The sequence below is a fragment of the Ambystoma mexicanum genome, chromosome 5p (assembly GCF_040938575.1).
Source record: "Ambystoma mexicanum isolate Mex_15411 chromosome 5p, UKY_AmexF1_1, whole genome shotgun sequence".
Lineage (NCBI taxonomy): Eukaryota > Metazoa > Chordata > Amphibia > Caudata > Ambystomatidae > Ambystoma > Ambystoma mexicanum.
The window spans coordinates 924290837-924311579 of NC_090930.1; the positions used below are offsets into that span (position 1 = coordinate 924290837).

Below are 20743 nucleotides of genomic sequence, written 5' to 3' on the forward strand. Positions count from 1 at the left end.
AATAAGAGTTAAAAGAGATGAGGAGGTGGTAGAATTAGCCTACCTTTTCTGAAATACTAGTGTAAATGATTCAGCTGACAGTGCTCAGCAGCATCTTCATCTGGAGCATCTGGGTAGCCCCGTTTCAGGTGACACTGAAGTTTTGTAAATAGAGGTGCAGCCTAAAGACCATGGGGTGAAATGATGTAGAGCAATGTGGGGTACAGATTTATGGCATAAATGTTTTGTGCAGTCCTGGTCCCAAAATTAAAATGACCTCCGCAAAAAGCACCAAGGTCCTTCCATAAGGGCCCACTGACAATTGTTTTTAAACTCAAGAAGGTATGTGCGTCAAATATGCCAATTACATTCAGAGGGGCATTAGCGACAAAGTATCCATCATAAAGACAAAAATGGCTTTAACAGAAAAGCAGGAGGGATAGGGGCTCCTGCAGACAAGGTAGACCCCTGCATTCCTCCTCTGTCCCGTTATTCGCTTGAAATCGTGTTATCACTGGATAGCCCTCCGCCAATACGGCAACACGGTAAACCGTGTTGTAACGTTAGCCAATCTATCTACTAACGCATGTTTAGTTGGGGTATGCAGTTGCAAACAATTGAAAGGGGCATTAACCTAGCTAAAGTATGGTCTCCCTACTCTGATGTTCCAAGTAGAACCTCACTTGGGAATTAAACAATTCACCCAGTCAAATGTCCAGTTCTAGGATCCGGCAATATCCCCCAGACACCACACTGTAAACCAGCACTTTGCACTCATGTAGTCTCATACCAGTCATTCTGCCAGCACTAGCAACTGGCAGTCTACCACCCTCTCCACACCACTGCCCTGCACATTACAACCTGCAGTGTCATTATTCATTCGGGATCTACTAAAGGTTAGACACTGATTTGTTTTTAACGTCAATCAATAACTCGGGGCATATGCTTTCTGTGTCTTTGAAATATTTTGTATGCATAGCTGTGAGATTGGGATTCAGCAGTAATCATTAATTCCTTACAATATTATCTAAATCATCTCGTTGCATCTCTGTTTTGTATTCTTTGAACTATTATTTGTTATCCAGTGCACTGGTAGCTAATTTCCAGTCCTACTAGGCCATGTCGGTGGCAGATGAGTACTCTGACTGCCATGTAACGTATCTTAACATGACATCCTGGCCGAGTGAGTTTCCTGTCAAAGGATTTATAGAAAGCGGAAGTTCCGACAGAGGTGTGGGTATATTTATATCAAAGACCGCGTGAGAATTAAGACATTGATGTCAATGGGAGCTTTTGTAGTCCTTAATTAGAGGATAGCTCAAGCACAATGTGCTTCTATTGGAAATAGGACGGTGCTGTGCATCATGGGTTTGATCCCCAATCTGGGTTGATTCAACGCTTCACACTTTGCTCAGGTCATAAATGGAGTAATCATTGTGGCTAACAATTACGATAGGAAGTAACATTGGATGCCAAGTGCTCGGAAACTGGATTCCTGGTGATAGGGGTGTTATATAAAACACTATTAATATTTTAATTGTGACAAATCCAGGGAATTAGCCCGCCCCCTCAAGGGTGAGTCACCCCCTTTGGGACTAGGGAGGTGAGCCTGCAATGCAAAACCTGGCGGGTGTAACGGCACCCGCGAGCAGAGCACGTTGGATGAACCGGCACATGCAGAGTTGGGCCGGCGCTTCCAAAGTCCCCATCCCCATTCAGCACTACGGTGTAGAATGGGGATGAGGAGGCCCTTGATTCCGGCACCCAAAAATGGGCAAGTACCGGGTCCGACTAACTCGGCATGACCCAGTTCTGGCCCATCACGGGTGCTGGAAAAAATGCAACTCCGGCGGCAGCCGTGCCGTTTTTAACGGCACAGCTACCGCCAGAGTTGTAATGAGGGCCAATGACTTTCTATTAGTGAGTGACAGAGGCACAGCGTTAGTGCCTAGTCAAGAATCACGCCACACCGTCACTAATAGAAAGCTATTGACTGGCACTTAGGGTACCGCCAGCTCTCACAATGTAAAGTGTCACTTACATTGTGTGAGCTGGCAGCGCCCTTTATTTGCGGCACCCATGTGTGACCTCACCACTTGATCACGCCTTGAGCCGGCTCTGCCTACGGGACAGGGAAAATGGGATCCCACAGGTGGTGACCCCACCTTCGAGGTCAGGACATCCCTAAAAAAGGATGTGCGATATCCTGCGTTGTCCCAGAAAGCCAATGTTTTTAATGGATATATGGGAATTACATCAGACAAATATAGAAATGGTCATGAAGTGGGTGCTGGTGTGGTTTCTTCATTAATGTTGCCCTCATTGTGTGGAACAGAGAAGGAATGGCATGATCGGTCTCTTACCAGGGGGAGAAATAAATGACTTGTGAGAACGCCCAAAGAGAGAGCAAGGGCAGGAGTAAGAGAGCCATGCCAGCCTGCAGAGCCGCGATTATAATTTTTCATTTATAACACGCTTAATACCAACAAGTGATTTCTAAGCACGGGATGGGGATTCAAACCTGTGTTGTGCTGTGTTGACTTGCTTCCAAGACAAAAGCATTGCCCCTGAGCTAGCCTTCCTCCCCAGCGGGGGTGGGGAAGCTGGCCTCCTGGGAGGTAGCAGTCACACACAGACGGCATGGAGTGCAGAGGAGCGATATAGCCTGCAGAGCATTTCTTCCTGTGGTCAGGCCTAAGACTGCACAAACTGCGGTCAACTGGTGCTGGTAGGAGCCACCACCAAAGTCCTGCGATGAACCGATGGGAAGCACTGGAAACCGTTCAGCGAGGCGCAAGAGAGCAGACAAACCGAGCCGTGCTGCTGCCTTTCCCAAGGAATTTGACTGCAAGACTACAGGTATGCAATGCGTTCAGGGAACTGGGTGGAGGGCAGAAATGCCTGCACATACCCCATGGCGGGGTGATATCAGAAGTACCCCAAGCCGAGGTGAGAAGGCAAACAAGCCTAAAGTGAGTGAAGTAACACCTAAGCTGAACCCGGAGGCGGCCACACATACCCCAAGCCGGGGCGAGAGTCTGAACAGCGCAAGCTGGGCTTAAGTACCAGAGAGCCTAAACCAGGACGAGCCCCCACTTACCTGAAATCGGGGGTGAGAATTCAAACAGCTCAAGAGGTGCTTAAAGCAACAGAGAAATTGAACCAAAGCAAGCCCCCACCACCCAAGCTGGGGTGAGAAGCTGAGAGAGACAGAGGCAGAAAGGCTGAAGCATGGCTAAGAGAATAAATACCCACAACGGGCTGCGAAACCAGAGAGCCCAGGATGGGGCATGAATCCAGAAGGCCCAGACAGGGCCACCCACAGACCAACACCAGGAGGGGCTGTACAACCCAAAACCCAGGGAGGGGTGGGAGCCAAAAGGGTTCCACACAAGGCCCTGCTACTCCATAACCTTTGTAAAGACTTGACCTCATAGAACAGTGACAAGGAATAGCAGGCCAGGAGACCTAGAGACGCTGCCTAATTCTTTAACTACCAGGTGGGAAGCCCAAAAGGGTACAACGTCCTTTCATCGTGGGATGTTTTTTCGCGTTGTTTTTTACTGCAAATTATTTAACGAAAAAAAAACATCTAATTTTTTAGGGGGAGTTACAAAATGATATATATGGGGTGTGGGTGTTTGGGAATAGATAAAAAATGAAAGAGATGGGGGGTTTGGGGAGGGAACCCCCAAAAATAATGTTAAAAAATGTGATGGGTTTTTTCGTTAAAAAATGTTCGGTAAATAACCCCGCGAAAAAACATCGAACCCTCAAAAGAGCTTGTTGAACTATTTGATTGTAACCATGGATTGGGGCAAGAGTCCCAGAAACATTGGCTGGTGGCAAATCTGAATTCTGTTCGGAGAGGAACACTCCTCAGAACCCGACAAGGGGTGAGTGGGGGCAGAAAACAGCCAGAGATCTACCACTTGGGCAAGAGGCCACAAGTGGCTTTTGTGTTTTGATCGGTTCTTTTTCTTTACAGTGGTAGGGCTAGGATCAGGCTAGATTAGATTTTCTTCTAGACACCGGACAGCCTTTGTGTTAACGTTATCCTGACATGCACCCTTTTCCTTTCCTTTTGTCAGTGTAGGGATCTGAGTTATAGGGCTAGTATAGGGTTTTCAGAAATAAAATGAATCAAGTCGTCAGGCTCATAATTCTTACCACATTATTAATTTGTCTCCTGGTCATGGATACCTTGTGTAAGGACTGACTGTGACGAGGAGGAACAAAGTGGAAATGGCTTTTCTGCACACTACTAGAGACTATGGATTGGAAGGGGGCAGAAAAAGAGAGATGGTCAGAAAAGATCAAAGTGAGTTAGAGCAAGAGAAAGATGAAGTGGGAGAGAAACTGAAAGAGAGGCAGGGAAGTGAAGGTTTGAGTACAGAGAAATAGAGAGGGAGAGAGACTGCTTATTTATTGGCTACTTTACCCTGGGCCGCCATGAATAGGGAACATTCAGAAGTTAGCTAGATGACACTATATCACGACAATTAGCCACAACCTGCGCACCCCTCCACCCTGAGAATCAGACCCCTCTGGTGAGTGGAGCTCAAGCAGGGCTTTGCTATCTGCCTGTGCTTTTCGACTACTATCCGAGGCCTCACCAGCCCGTTTTGTTTTTCTTTCCCCTAATCACTCTCCCCGCCCCTGTGCATCTCTCCCGCCCAGCGCATTGGTGGAATTCTGGGTCACCTGACCCTAAATGTCCTCAACTTCAACGCTCCCAGGGTAGCCATGCCCAGGCAGTTAGCAAACGGCACAGGCGAGGGGTGCCTCCTGATTGCTGGGTGTCCTGGCTCTGCAACAACATCTGCAACCCGATTGTGCTACGAACAGATAAGGGGCAACGCCCAACCCTGCATGGGCTGTCCAATTCTAACCTAGGCCAAATCTGCCCAAGCAAGGCACATTTACCTTTACCAAGTTGAAGGCTGTGCACCCACTGGGATCTTCCACCTAGGCAACCCATGTAAGAGAGTATTGCAGTATAGTATTTTTGAGCTCTTCATCTAGTTCGCCCTCCAATAATTATATTTTTTCTGCCTGCATCTGGGTGACCTTGACAAAAGCAAATTGCATTGTACTATATTCTGTCCTGCATGTAAGTTTTCCCACAGTAAGGCATTTGCAGTACAGTGTTATATGGTGTTCTGCAAGTAAAGACTATTGTAGCTTGCTCTACTGTGTTCTGTATCCATGTCTTCCATGTCAACCTACCCATCCCACAGAAGCACACCGACCAGGCCCCCCGCCTATATCCTACTTTTGCACGTAGCACACAGAACCTCACAAGAGAGTGACTAATCCCGCTTCTCACAACTAAGACACCTACAAACAATGATGTTGACTCCTTAGTAGACCAGTACAACTCCCTATTATCCAATGCAGTGGAATCCTTAGCCCCCCTCAAGCTGCGTAAAGAAAAAAACGAACCACAAAAACACATGGTATACGACACATCTCCACTCCCTACGAGCAAAAAAGAGAGCTGCCGGAATGACATGGCAGAAGGACCCGAGCACCTCTAACAAGGCACTATTCGCAGAAAAGTCTAACATATATAAGCAATCCATTCTAGCCACCAAGGCAGCCTCATACAACAGCAGAATATCAAAAGCCATCTCTAGCTCACGTGAACTTGATCTGGCCATCCTGGTGAAGGGCGTTAAGCCCTCACCGTGCAAAGGAGACATCTGTCCTGCCACCTCAGTCAATCAATGCCTGGCACCACTTTCCCCCCTCATCACAGCCATTGTGAATGCCTCCTTTGCCTCCAGCATGGTCCCCTCCTGTCTTAAAGAATCTTGGATCACCGCTCTGTTAAAAATCCATCACATACCAATTATCGACCCATCGCCACCGGTCCTATTCCTTCTGAAAATCCTAGATAGAAGCGCTTGCACCCAAATACAAGCCTTTCTGGAAGATCACTCCATCCTCATCCCCCACCAATCCGGCTTTCGGCCTGGTCATGGAACTGAAACGGCCCTCCTTGACCTCAAGAATCAACTAGACGATGTTAATGATGTAGGAAAACTCTCCCTCCTGATGTTGCTTGATCTCTTTGCCGAATTCGACCTGGTAGATCGCGGGACCCTCTACCATCACCTGTCATCTGTTGCCTACTACTCCCTAGAAGCAACCAGCTGGGTTGCCTCCTTCCTTGAAAACAGAACCTCACAAGTCTTTGTTGGCGAAGCCTCAGCCCGCCTACTCCAACACCATGCACTGTCTCTCAAGGCTCATGCGTATCCCCTACCCTCTATAATATTTACCCACAACCTTTGTTCAACTACATAGACTCCCTGGCTATCTTCTTCACAAATTACGCAGAGGATACTCAAACACTCATCCCCCTGACATCCTCTTACGACCAGGACTGCACCACTGTAAATGCGATCTACACAATCATCCAAACTTGGATGGCCCAACACATCCTATGTCTTAATGATGAGAGGACTGAGTTGCTCCTAATTAGCCCCTCATCCCGTCTCTCAAACCTTGACCTGGCTTACCAGCTCTTCTCTATAGAAGGCCACAATAACCCTGTCTCCACATCAGTCAAAACATTGGGTATCTACCTTGACGCCTCTCTCAACATGACCCTCCAAATCAGCAACATTGCGCCTGCAGCAGCCTACACGACAAAACTTATAGAAGCAAGCAGACCTTTTTTATCCACCACCAACTGCCTCTCAGTAGCCCGCGTTCTTGTGTTGTCCAAACTAGACTACTGCAGCGCCCTACTTTGTTGAACCTCGGACAAAAACCTAAACAGACTCTAGGTCATTAACAACAATGCCCCAGAGCCGCCCTGGACTTGAACAAATCTAATCACATCTCTGAGTTAAGGAGGTCAGTCCACTGGCCCCCCATCCAGGAAAGAATACAACTTCAAATCCTCACGATTGCACACCGCTGCTAGCGAGCAAAGCCCTGATTTACCTCGCCCAGAGGATCAAGAAATATTCACCAACCAGACCACTCGATCTTCCAACAGCTAGCAACTATTCACCACCAGATTCAGACGGAAACGTGCAGGTAGCGCCCAGATGCCCAAGGGCTTGGTGCGCTGCTGTAAATGCTCAAATAAAATAACATTTAATTTAAAAAAGCCCCGCCACATTTTTCTGTTTTGCTCTTCATAGAGGTGTCCAGGACACAAGTGTATTGTATTATAGCATATTTTGTCCGCAGGCGGTCTAGAAAAAAGTATTGCACTACACTGTAGTGTTTTGAATTTAGTTATTTCCACGGACAAGCATACTGTACCTACTGTGCTATGCATCCAGGTGTCCCAAGCAAAAGCGCATTGCTTGGTGTGTTCTGCACCGAAGTATTCTCAGAGTAAAGTGTACTGCACTGTATTATAATGTGCTGCATTAAGGTCACCTAGACTACAGCATACTGCATTTCACTATATTATATGCTGCATCTAATTGTTCCCAGAGCAGAGCACGCAACACCATTACATTTTGCAAACAAAAGCATATCGCATGTTACTTGGTGTTCTGCACCTCAGTGTTCCATGCCACACTATGTTGTCATGTTCTCCATCTAGCTGTCCTAGACTACTAAAGCACACTGCACTGTACTATTTTCTGATCTACATCTAGTTGTGCCTAGGGTTACACAGTAATTACTTTCCCCACTTAACCCTTGGACCCTTTAAAGACTAATGTGTTCAGCATCTAGGCATCTCAAGCAAAAATGTATTACATGGTATGAATTCTGCTTTACACCTAGGTTTCCTAGACAAAGTTTAATCACACTGGACTTTTTTTGTACTCTGCTCTTTAGTGCTTCCAGGGTAAAGCACACTACACTGCATTATATTGTATTCTGCATCTGGGAGTCTCGCCCTAATCGCATTTCTTTGTTCTTTTAGAGGCTCCATAACAAAGTGGTCTAACTTTTTATTTATTTATTTTACATTGCACTATATTGTGTTCTTCATCCAGGTGTCCCCAGGGTAAAGCACACCATTCTGCACTGTACTGTATTCTGCACCAGGATATACACAAGTAAAGTGGTGTACCACACACTAGGAGACAGAATTTAACCTCCTGGTGTCCCTAGGCCAAAGCGTGTCGCAATGAACCTCTCTCTGTTAGGATACCTTGGAGTGTTGTTTTGTTCTTCACTAAGTGATAACCTGTGATTTATCACTCACTGGCACACAATCCCACCCCACAATTCTTGGACAAGAAACAGCCTGTATTAGGAATCAATATCTTTTTTTAAATTAAAGTAAAATCAATTCAAAGGTGGTCCCCTAACTCTATGCTGGGGAAGTCATCTCAGAAATATATCTAGACATAGGCAGCTGATTTACTGAAAAAAAAGTTTGCCTGCCTGTGAGGATTTCACTCAGATGTAACTAACATATACACGGTTATTCCATAAATCGAATGATCATAGTCCTGAACATTTCTAAACCTGCATTTTTAAGTAGCACAATGCAATTCCTATTTCCTTACACTCTGCTTGCCTGCCAGTGTATTCAAATACTTCGTACAGCTTATGCACACTTTCTTTTCATGAATGTCAGATTTTAAAACATATTTATTTTCTTCACTATCAATAATAACAAGCATTAGTGCCGGAAGAAAGGTTGTATAGACATCAACATCACTATCTTTTATTTGCATGAAAAAGTCATATAAACCAAGGTGAATTGCATCTCAATCTACAGACTTGTGTTTGGGGGAGCTATGCTATCACTTTAGAATGAGCAGAATATTGATTTATCTACACAATGGGCCTCATTACGACCCAGGCGGTAAGGGGTTTACGGCAGCGTAAACAGCGCCGACCCTTACCGCCTGAGTACGAGGTCCCTTAGCGCCATGGAGGTTTTAACACCAATCCATGGCGCTAAGGGACCATGGAGTTAATTACGCCACCGTAATTTACGGTGGCGTAATTAACGCCTTCCCCACTCCCATTATGCCCTATGGGGCAAAAATGGGAATGGGGAAGGGTAAATGGGGATTGGGGACTTACCGCCCCGCCGACCTCGGAATGGGGCGGTAAATCCACCTACCACCATGGCGTAAACATAGTTTACGCCATGGTGGTAAAGTCACGGCCCAGGCGGTAACTTACCGCCTGGGTCATAATGAGGCCCATCCACCCTATGATTTTCTGAAAGGACAACTATTTATCCATTTCCCTTTGGTTTGGGTATATTTAATTCGCAGTATTCTCATTTCAACACAATGTCATTGGCGTTATGGGTGTGCTGGTGAAAGAGCTATAAATGCTGTGAATGTGTTTCAGTGCGCAGGTGAATGTGTATGGGTGCGCAAATGAATGGTGAAAGCGTGTATTTGTTTGCGTATGCGCTGGGAGCCGGGCCTCTGATTTGGGGCATGGGGGGACATTTTTCACTGGGCATTAAGGTTAAAGCCAGTATGATAAGTGCTATGTGCCGGGACTGGCCTACATTTGCTGAGCCAGTCTGGTTAAGTTTTCTTATTATGACATTTTTACTGGGCATCAAGATGAAAGCAAACATGATAATTGTTATGTGGTTAGACTGGCCTACATTAATTACTGAAGCCAGTCTGGATACATTTTATAACTGCCGCATGGCATTTTGTTTTTTAAAATGTTTATTTGTATTCGTTCTCGACATCAAAGTATAGAGATTCAACAGTACATAAATAGACACTGGTAGACATCAAGGTATAACATTCAGCACCGTTGTGTACAATACATTTACTTATTAATTAACTGAGTCCCCAATAAGCTACCCACTGGTTGAAGAGGGTACATCCTGTGTCATAGTACAGCCACTCGGGAGTTGCCCTCATGAGCCCCATCCTCAAGAGCCCCAATTAAGTCTCTAAGGTTAAGCCATGAAATATAGTTTTCCCTAAACAAGAGCTAGTAGCTTATACAGAATCCAGGAATGCTTGTCCAGCATTTTTGGCATGAACAACTTGAATGCCCTTTTCCTTCATCAATTACCTCCTGAAAATAAATCCCTCTACCATTTAAGCATGACGCTGGGATGCAGTGGAGGTGTTGGGTCTTGTGTCCATTTATATAGTTTGGAAATAACAAGCTTACACCCCCGTGGTGCAGCTATGTATTTCAATAGACGAGATGGTGGAGACTCAGAGGGGAAATTGGGGTCCCAGGCACCGAGGGACTCCCTCATTGTGTGTTATTCAAAGATTGGACCAAGCTTCCTGAATGAACCTTCTGGGTATACATCCCCCAGACGTCTGATGCCCAACTTAGCCCAAGAATCAGAATCTATCTGTCACAGGTCGGTCCAAGGGATTGTATCCCCCAGAGTTTCGCCTCTGGTGCCTTTGGCACTGTGATGGTGGTGCTATACGGCATCTAATGTGAAGCTGCCTGGATCATGCTTATGTGTATACTGCATGAACACGGAAACTAGCAGAGGCGGCAACTTGTAGGGGTACACTGATGTGCACTTGTTCCGTAAGTGTGGGGGATTGTCGGACATCCAGTAGCACACAAAGTGGGCCTGGTCTACTAGGTCCTAGAATGCCATATCAGGCGATCGAAGTTGGTCAAAGAACCGCCTTCCCGGGTACATAGGAACGTTTTGAAATAAGCATAGCATTTAAGTGAGTATAAGCATCTTAATGAGACCCGACCCCAGACCGACAGCAGTAGTGTCTTCCATCGGAACAGTCTGTGAGGAAGCAGCTTCAAAGGTAGCCCAGTGGTTTTCTGCCAGCAGTTTCAAATTATCCAGTGAGATCCTCACACCCAAGTACTTCACCGAAGAGTCGTCCCATCTGTATTCTCCGATATTAGATGGGCATGGTGTTGCATAGGTGAGGGGAAACAGCTGCGGCTTGGACCAGTTTACACAGAGACTCCAACGGTCCAAACCGGGACACCTCACAAGTCAGCGGCCCAAGGTTGGCCTGTTCTTTTTTACATACAGAAGGACCTCGTCTGCACATAAAGAAGTTATTTATCTCCTCTCCCCCATTGCCAACCCCCCGCCATACAACTGTCTCAACCTTATTCCCAGCAGCTCCATGACGATGTCAAAGTGAAGCGCAACGGTGGACAAACCTGTCTGGTCCCTTTTCTGAAGCCAAAAGATTTGCTAGTTGTTCCCAGAGCTAGAACCTTGGTTGACTGGTTGGAGGATAGCAGCCAAACACAGTAAAAAACATATCCCAACAGGCCCATCACTTCCAGTACTGTGAAAAGGTATTGCCATAAGAGGTAGTCGAATGTTTTCTCAGCATCTAAAAAGGCGGCCTTAGCTCAGACTCCATGATCGAGTTGAGCTATTATAGCAAGTTGCCTGCGTAGGTTAAGCACTGTCGTCCCTGCAGGAAGAAAGCCAGATCGGTGAAGGTGCATGAACAGTGCTACATGTGCTATAACTCGAGATGCCAGGACGTTAGCAAATAATTTGGTATCAAGGTTGAGTAGGAAATAGGCCTATACTAGTCTGGGGCAGAGCTCCCCATGCCAAGGACTCCTGCCAGACTTTAACCAAACAATGGACCAGCGCTGGCCGTACTCCTTGTAAAATTCGGCTCCCAGTCCATACAATCTAGGTGAGTTTGCTGTAGGAAGATCCCGGATTGCCGCAAGAACCTCCTGTGGTATAATTTGTGACTATCGCCTCTAGGGCCTCTGCACCTAACTTGCCCAGGTGACGCTACGAAACATAGCTCTGTAGATCATCCAAGTGAACTCCATCATTAGCTGTGTATAGTGTACCATAGACGTACTGGAGTGTGCTTAGGATACCTGCAGAGGTGTTCTGTAGCACCCTGCCCTCACTGCAGAGGGCCACAATGTCTGCACTGCCTCTCACCACAGGCCAGCCACACCGGTGCACCATACATATGGGCCAACACAGCCCACTTCATATGACAAACTTCCTGGTCTGCAGCCTGCCTGAACCTATCTATCTTTTGCTTCAGCAGAGGGAGCCATGTTCTGTCCGGGGTGCCTGCCATATGTAGCTCCAGGGTCTTAATGTCCTTTCCCAGATCTAACTCCTGCCTTACCGTGTAGAGGACACCATCTCTATGCCTATACATATCCTCCTTACATAGACTTTGAAGGGTTCCCAAGCCGTAGCCATATGAGATGTAGAGCCAAGTTAGCCTCAAAGTAAATAGCAGTTGCCATGTCCAATTCCCCCTTAAAGGCGATGTCAAGCGTTGGCTGGGGATTAAACCGCCACATAAACTTCCTCCTCCGCTCCTCATCAGAGACCAGGGTCTACTTTATTGGGGAATGATCCAAGAATGTGTCGGGAAACATGGGGCAATCCACAGCCTTGCAGATCAAGGCAGGGTTGGTTAGGATAAGATCAATGCAGGAGTACATATTGCGTACCGAAGAATAGAGGAAGTCAGCCTCGTCTCTATTGATGGTACGCCAGAGATCAACAATCTCAAAAAAAGACACTGCTTTTTCCCTTTCTTGTGCCGTTAATGTAAGGGACCTGAGCTTTGAGCTGGATCTGTCCCAAACTCTGTCCAATATAGTATTCAAATCTCCCGACCAACTCATCCATCAACCAACGATTTTAAGGCATTTATCCGCCAGGGTTGAGAGGAATTGGAGGTTGTCAGTATTTGGGGAATAAATATTGACCAGTGTCATGTAGGACCCGAACAGAGACCTGTGTAGCAGAATCCATCGCCCCTCGTGATCTATCTCTACTGACTGCACTGAGAGCGGAAGAGTTTTGTAGATGAGTGTTTGCACCCCCGACCCCCCTTGGAAGTTGGAGGAATAGGGCGTGAAGTAAAAGGTTGGCCCCTGTGACCTAACAAAGGGGACTGGGCCTGGTCCTGCATAGTCAGACTCTTGAATCAATAATATCTTGGAATGATGACGCTCGCAGTATGCCTGAACCTTTCTAGCTTTGACCACATTGTTCAGACCTCGAAAATTCCAGCTTTCAATTGTACACCGCTCACCCATTATCTAATGAAATGTGTGTACTCGCCTTCCCAGTGCCCGTAAGACAAGAGTATTGCTGGCAGTTGGCCATTGCCCTGTAAACCCAATCATGCTGAGATCATTTAAAGAAATGAAACAATTCCCAACACCCACAACAAATAACGCCCAATACATCCCCCACTGCCCTCCCGAACTAGCAGTGGTACACCCATTCCCCAAATTCAACTACGGCTATCGCCTGGGGTCACAGGGAGCCAGCCTAATGGACCCCAGACAAAGGGGAGGCGGTGGCTTCAGGAGTATCTTAATCAAGTAGCAAAGCAATATGGGCTACTACTTTACATGCTTACTTAGTGTCTTCAAGCAAACTGGTAGCGACAAAAGCATAGCTCACCGGTCGCCACCCCCACGGGGCCTTGCTCCAGTGCATTGTTCTAGATGTGTGTCGGGCGGGAGCGAGTCCAGAAAGCAATAAACCTCCTCTGGGCCAATGAAAAAATTAGTTTTGTTGTCTAATGTCACCCTGAAACAGCATTGCATATTTGATGCCCCTGTCTCAGAGACGTTACTTGGCCAGAGCAAAGCTTTGACGGGCCTTCTGGGTGGCCAATGTAAAATCCTAATTGAATGAAACCTGTACCTCATGGTATCAGAGCTCCCGCAGTGCACATGCATGGCATAGAATAGTGTCTCTGTCTCAGTAGATGAGCAAGCATACTATTATTGAGCACAGACTTTGCCCCGGCTTCGGAGCTGGGCCCAGCTATCTATGTGCTCTCTCAACCAGGAATCGAGAGGAGAGGGGAGGATCCTGGAATATTTCTCTGATAAAGATTTCCATTAAAAGTTCCATGTTGTTGCCGAAACAGGCTCATGCAGGCCCACAATTCAAACATTATTCCTACGGGATCTCTACTCTAGATCCTTGCTTCGTGCCTGGACGACCTTCAGATCAGATTGCAGGCGCTGCAGTATTCGCCTCTTTTGGGCATCTCCATCCTCCAAAGCACTGGTGCGCTCCTCTACTTAAGTTATTCGACCGCTCTCCTTGACCATCCTTTGCTGCATCAGGTTGACCCTGCACACCAGGCTGTGGAGCTTGCTGTTCACTGACTCAAACCCCCACCCCTTCTTCAGCAGGGGCGGGGGCATATCAGGGACATATTTGGTGCTTCTGTTGCAGCATCCCTCAGTGAGGCAGACTGCTCTGCCATGATTTCCTGGCACCTCGCTGGTTATCTTTGTCCGCCCCCAGAGTCATCGCAGGGTTGACACTGATGCTACTACGGGACTTTGGTCAAAATTGAAATGTTCCTGTCTCTGATTACCCTTGGCCCTGGGGGCGGTAGTCCAGAGCAAGAGGGGCTTCTCAGGCATCCTTGGTGGGGGTTACAGACTCCAATCACTGAGCCCCTGCAACCATAGGTGCTTGAAGTGGCCCCCTGTCTCCAACTGTCCACCGAGGTACGCCAGAAGTGGAAGATGGCGGCACCCTCTGCAGCACCACACAGTCAGCAGCAATGAGGGCTCGGCTCTGCACACTGAAACCCCCACTCACTCTCAACTGCTCATGTTCTCAGCCTCGTGAAGCCCAGGGGGCAGGGCACAGCCCACGTCACAGGTCCTCCTGAGCACTCCACTCACCCCCCACGGCCACTGGGCACCAGCCGTCGTCGTTCTCTCCAAGACAGCAGTCCATGCAGCCACTGCAGAGGCCTCACCGGGCGTGCCTAGCGTCGGAATGTCTCCCGCTCTTGAGGCCTCCTGCGGTGCCGCAGCCTCCTCACGTCCCTAGATGCCCCTCTCACGCCAGGCCGAGAAAGTCAGAGCAAGGCACTCTTTGTTACGCCACTCTTCTGCTATGGGGGTGGTCTCACCAGGCCCCATCTGCAATTGCTGGGTTTCGATGCCTCTCAGGACCCTCCACGACGGTGCAGAGAACACTGCTACTCCAAGTGCCGCCCACCTCTGCCGGAGCTTGTTGTCTATGCTGCCATTTTCACAGTGGCATCAAGTGCCTGCATGGCTTTTTTATTGGGCATCAAGAGTAAAGCAAACATAAGTGTAATTACGTGGCTAGACTGGCGCAGCTATTCTGGGTATATTTTCTTACTGCACCATGGCATTTTTTACTGGCAAAGCCAACAGGAGTATGTTCTTATATGGCATGTATTGCTGCAGCCTGCATGGACTTGTAAAAGCAAAGCCAGCATTACATTTTTTTAAAAAAATATTCTGTCATATATTGTGAGCAAAGTCATCATAAAAACTCGTTGGAAAATGCTCAAGTTTACTGTTGGTGACTTGCATCGATTAGATCCTTCCATGCATTAGCCTACAAAACCGAATGCAAACTGTGTGGCTTTTCACCCACATTTTTACATAAAGTATACTGTAACATGCAACATTTTAACCCATTATTTTAAAACTGTTTTTGGAGGAGAATATCCCTCCCCTACGAACCACCGTTGGTTGGTGTGGGTCCCTTTGCTATGTTTGCTTGCGCATTTTCACAAAAAAACATTTTTTTAAACTCGCCAGCCGCATCTGCACAACCTACCATCTCTCCCTAGGATTCTGAGAGTAAAAGTATTAATATAGTATACATCAATTTACTTCTCCTGGATAAACAAGGATAACACATACAGCACTTCCCAAAAACATATGATTCCCTTCATGACTATGCGTGTATTTGTTTATCAATTTACAAGTTTGCAGAGTGCGTTTTTGTGCTATTTCAGCCTGCATATGATGGCAGAAGCTACACATGTGCAATTAAAACGAACTATAGTGTGACTGTACAAGTTATAGGCTATTGTGTTTTTTACACCGTGCTCCACTGCCATTTTCATGGTGTCGTAGTACTACAGGATCTGAAAAGAGAGGCTGGTATTTGGGGATAAAGGGAAAATGTAAGATAGCTTTGCTGTTATGTTGGCGCAGTCAGTGTGGACGTTTCCAGGCACTGCATGTAGGCATGTTTCTAAGTGTTTGAGTAGTCGGGAGCACTTGAGTTATTTGTATCCACCGGAAGCCTTGCGTGCCTGTAGTGCGATGATGCAGTAGTAAGGACTTTGATATGCAAAGGGGTGCATGAGATATTGATTTCTAATGTTTTGATGTGCGTTGTGCAGAACTGCACACACGATGCCGAGTGGGTAGCTTTAAGGGTATATGTGAGGTGGACAGTAGAATTTGGGCCTTTTAGGGCAGCAAAGACCTTGGTGGACATCTGCAATATCTAATCTGGTGTAGCCACGCTTATAATCTGTAATGGTGCCCCCTGAAAGCGTTATTGTGAGGAGAATCCCAGAGTTTCCTAGAGTCGAGTAATAAACTCGTAACCGTCAGTGTGAATCACAATGGAAAAGAAAACAGGGACAACTGCAACCCCATACACGTGTTTTAGCCTTGGTGGGCCTCATCAGTGAGGTGGAGCTGTGCCTCTCTGAGCACAAGGGAGTCCACGTCTGGGTTCCCCCAGGTAACTCAGGGTGACATGTGTATGTGGTTGCTGTTGGTACTCTTCTTAAGAAGGGAATTGCCATAGCATTTCGGTGCTGGACTGCCCATGTGGGCAGGACAAAGACTGATATGCAAATGGATATTGGCCATCTGTGAAAGGTACAGTGAACAAAAAGCGATGGTTGCGAACTCTCAAAGTGGGAAAATCCACAGAACAGGTTATCATGCCATGTTCTTTTTGGAGAGGGGTGCCTGCTACCTTTCTGAAAAATATTTGCAAAAATGTGTTTGGTGAAGTGCTACCTATAGTTATTCTGTTAAGTATGCTTTTTCACTATGTAACCAGCAAGCAACCTGTAACCTACGCCGTGATACCTACGGGTTTGGGCATATTAACAAATGTAATAAATAAATAAATATTACATTTGCTAAATGTGAGTATAAACAAAACTGGACCATTCCAAAAGTTAATTTGAACATCTGATTGTTGTTACTATGATAGTGTTCACGAGGATCTACGAAGAAGTTTTACGCATTTTCTCTTCCACCCTTTGCCCCTGCTACTAAAACTACTACTGTTTTTTATGAAAGGTAACCCCAAGCTCCCCACTTTCCCTCCATCTCACCACCTCCTCAAACTACCTCTTTCTTATGACCCCCAGGTCCCGTGTATAGTTTGGAGTACTTTCGAAATTGGATTTCATAAAAAGAATTTTGCAGCTCTTTCATAGTGCCATTTTCACGTTAATTGAAGGGATTCCAGAGAATTGTGCAGCATCCTATTGAACATGTCCTCACGCATGCCATGGCATGACTGTCAATACTATTCATCATATTGTTTCTCTCTCGCTGTCACCCGTGCTGCCTTTAGCCCTCAATGGCTCTTTGAATGCACCCTTTTCCTTTCATGCTTGTTGTATCTGTCCTTGGTCTCGTTGCCCATGTCCCTTTGTTTTGTACTGGAATCCATCTTCACATTTCACACTCTTTCCACCTTCCCTCTAGATTCTCCAAGCCCTGGGGAAGTCCTACCACCCGAGCTGCTTCCGCTGTGTGATCTGCAACGAGTGCCTAGACGGGGTGCCCTTCACTGTCGACGCAGACAATAAGATCTACTGCGTGAGGGATTACCACAAGTAAGTCCTGACACATGTTGCATATGTAAGAAAAGTGTTGCCTTCAAGTAAAATGTTGACTGTACAACATAAAGGCTTTGTATGTGAGATTTAGGGGGACTGTCTAGACACGCTAGAAGTGGTAGGGCCTCATAAGTCTTGTATGAAAAAGAAACAAAATTATCACACTAGAAGTGGTAGGAACTCGTAAGTCTCGTAAGAAAAAGAAACAAAATTATCGACTATGTAAGATGGACAATGGTCGTTTTGTTCATAATCAAGCCTTCATGGATAAAGTTTGTGGAAGCGGCTTTTGCATGGTCGCCAAATAGCATTAATTATACAGATAGCGCATGTCTGGCACAACATTGATTAATTACGTTTATAGCAAAGCAACCTTGAGCAACTGTTGATTAACTATATCTAATGGATCTCATGTATGTCGTCCTAATGTATTTATGCAAATTCGATGTGATATGTTTAAATATACTTCTTTTAAGATATCTTTTGATTTAGTGATTTATTTATTTTTCACTTGTGGAAAGTTTAAAAAAAAATATTACACATACTAATAAAACAATGTGTGTCGCAAAACGCGACAGTTGAATTGGTGGTAAATGATTCCCCTGTTTGGTGCACACTAGCACATTAGTTACACATTATCTTATAATATTCTATTGTGTCCTTTCTAACAGCATAGACAAATATGTTTTTCGTTTTCTGTTTCAGGGTTTTGGCACCAAAATGTGCAGCATGTGGACTAGCCATTCTTCCATCAGAGGTGAGAAGTAGCTTTCTGCTTTTACACTGGCTATTTTTTGCAATTTTCCCCACAGATTATCTCTGTATGTCTTGCTAATACAATCATAGCCGGGTATTTTCTTATTAAAGAATCTGCAGAGAAAGCACATCAAGAAACAAAATATCCATGCGGAATTGGAATGTTTGCACATGAACGCTGTATTAGCACAGGAAATAACATCCTTTCGCAGCATAGCAAGCAGAGCATCGGTAAAAGAATTCAGGGTATTGCACACTGGTCCCCCGGTGCCATACACCTGGCATGAATGGACCGCACTTCTTTTAATTCTGCAAAACACGTTGTGTTCCCACACATCAGTGCTTTGATGACAAACAAAGCGGACAGTGATGTTTGTCATGTTACATGGTGAGAGCTCATTTCCTTGTGGGACAATGCCTGGATATGTTAACTAATGGTTACACTTTAAAGCCACGCAAGTGAAACTTGCATGTTTTTTTATATGCAGTTCTCACAAGTCGGGGAAACAGGACACATGCCACAGAGGGCCGTATTTAAGCTTTCTGCTGCCGTTGGCCCAAATAAATACATGCCCCCCGACCCAACTTTACTCCACCTCTGCCAGACTCTGCACCTTCTCCAGATTCCGCACCCCTTCACCAGATTCCACCCTTTCAAAAATCTTAGTCCACGTTGTTCAAACTACACCCCTTCACCCCCAATTTGTTCCCCATTTTGACTCCATAACATTATAAGGATGCTTTTATGGTTGCAGGGATTCGAAAGCTATTGCTTCCTCTCTATTAATTCAAGCCTGTCCTCTACAAGGTTATGTTACTTCAAAGTGTTTTCAGAGCTCTGCTGCCCAAGATTTGGAGAAGGTTCTACAGTTGAATGCGCTAGAGGTAATTGTAATGGCTAATTGACTACTTTCGGTTAAGCCGCTGTCTGCCAACTGGACACAAGTGAGAGAAGGTTGGAATGAGGAATTTTGGTTTCAATGCGAATATCTGGTTTCTCTCACAAATTGCCTGCTGTCACATTATGAGCAGCACCTAGACTGGTCTGTAATATTAATGCAACATAACTACATTTCTACATCTGGTCTTGTCAAATGGTAAAGTTTGCATATGAAATGTATGCTAGTGATACAGGCAAATCTTATAAAAATGTTGAATAAAAAGAACTCAACCACCTTCTCATGGTTAAAGATCGGGTGTTACCAGGGGGCAAAATGGAAATAAGGGAAGTTACCTACTGCAGCTGATGTACCTCCAATCCCTTGGGTTGGAACACCATTAAAATATAGTAAAATCACAAGTGAAAAGTGTAAAATCTGCCTGAGCATAAACACCTCAGTAGAGTAAAGACAGTTGTAGAAGGTTGTTGGAATCTTTGGCTGTGCATTCTCAGTCCATGAACATTCATGTGTGGGAGGCAACAGCAGCATCCCTCGTAGCAGCACAATACAGGCACCTTTTATTACAAATGAAGTGGTATACATTGTTTACATCATTGATGTTTGTGCAATTGCACAAAATACCCAACACTCCAATAGTAAAAATGAGCAGTTGATAGGGCATTCCAGCACTATGCTACTTTTGTGGGTGTGGTTTGGGCTATTGGTCTTGCCAGCTTGTCGTTAAGGACATTTTAAATGCGTGTTAACTCCATAGAGTTGGTTGGACTGTACAATACATAGGAAAATTTAGAGATGTGTGGGTATAGATATGAATGTGCTGTAGGGTTTTTGGGAGGGTACAGGGGCAAATGGCATTTTAGAAAGTAGCAGCCATATTGAAATCGAGGCCCAACTCTGTGCTGCAGCCAGGGCAGCAGGCCCATGCCATGGACGCAGTAATAAGCATATGCATGTGGGAAAAGGTTGTATCTTGGGCACTGGTGAGAAAAGCCATAGCCGCAGAGAATCATAAAGCTTTCGCTGTCACATGTTGCCAGCCTCGTATCCTAGAAGGAATGCACCCTTCAAGGTCATGAGGGGGCTGAAAGTTCCGTGCGAAAAGCGATCCCACAAGTAGGAGGGCACAAGCCTCCCACCTTCACCAATCCCAGCTTTAAGTAATAGCGCCCAGATGCCCAGTCCCAAGACCCCAATATTCCAAGGTACCAGCCAGTCCCAGAGCCCCAACCATAAAACTGTTAGACCCCCAATCGATCAGAAAGGATCAGAAAGCAGGGACCGGCTTCACCAGTAAATCAATTGATTTGTACTGTGAGGTGCCAGCAAGGGTAAAACAACAAACCTAACAAGGGTGGGGAGCTCTGGAAGGCGCCAACAAGTCTGGAATCAAGCTGGGGTTTGAGAGTTACAGTGACCTCGAAGTATCCTGTTAGCCCTTGTCTGCAGAACCAGATGTTCATTATGTTAGAGATAGAGAATGCATTGTTTTTCTTCGTATAATGAACAATTAACTATAGGTTCTCGCCTGATGACGTGCGAGAGCAAGCTGCGTGGGAGAAG

At 46.0% G+C, this 20743-nt stretch overlaps 1 protein-coding gene across 6 annotated transcripts in view; it reads left to right on the forward strand.

The window, feature by feature from the left end:
- LIMD1 (LIM domain containing 1) overlaps window positions 1–20743 on the forward strand; it is a 681428-nt gene that overhangs the window by 622429 nt on the left and 38256 nt on the right. For all 6 annotated transcript variants that reach the window (XM_069613346.1, XM_069613350.1, XM_069613351.1 and 3 more), the window contains 2 exons: window positions 17392–17522; window positions 18231–18282. In XM_069613346.1, coding sequence (XP_069469447.1) covers window positions 17392–17522; window positions 18231–18282 — 183 coding nt within the window. The remainder of the gene's footprint in view (window positions 1–17391; window positions 17523–18230; window positions 18283–20743) is intronic.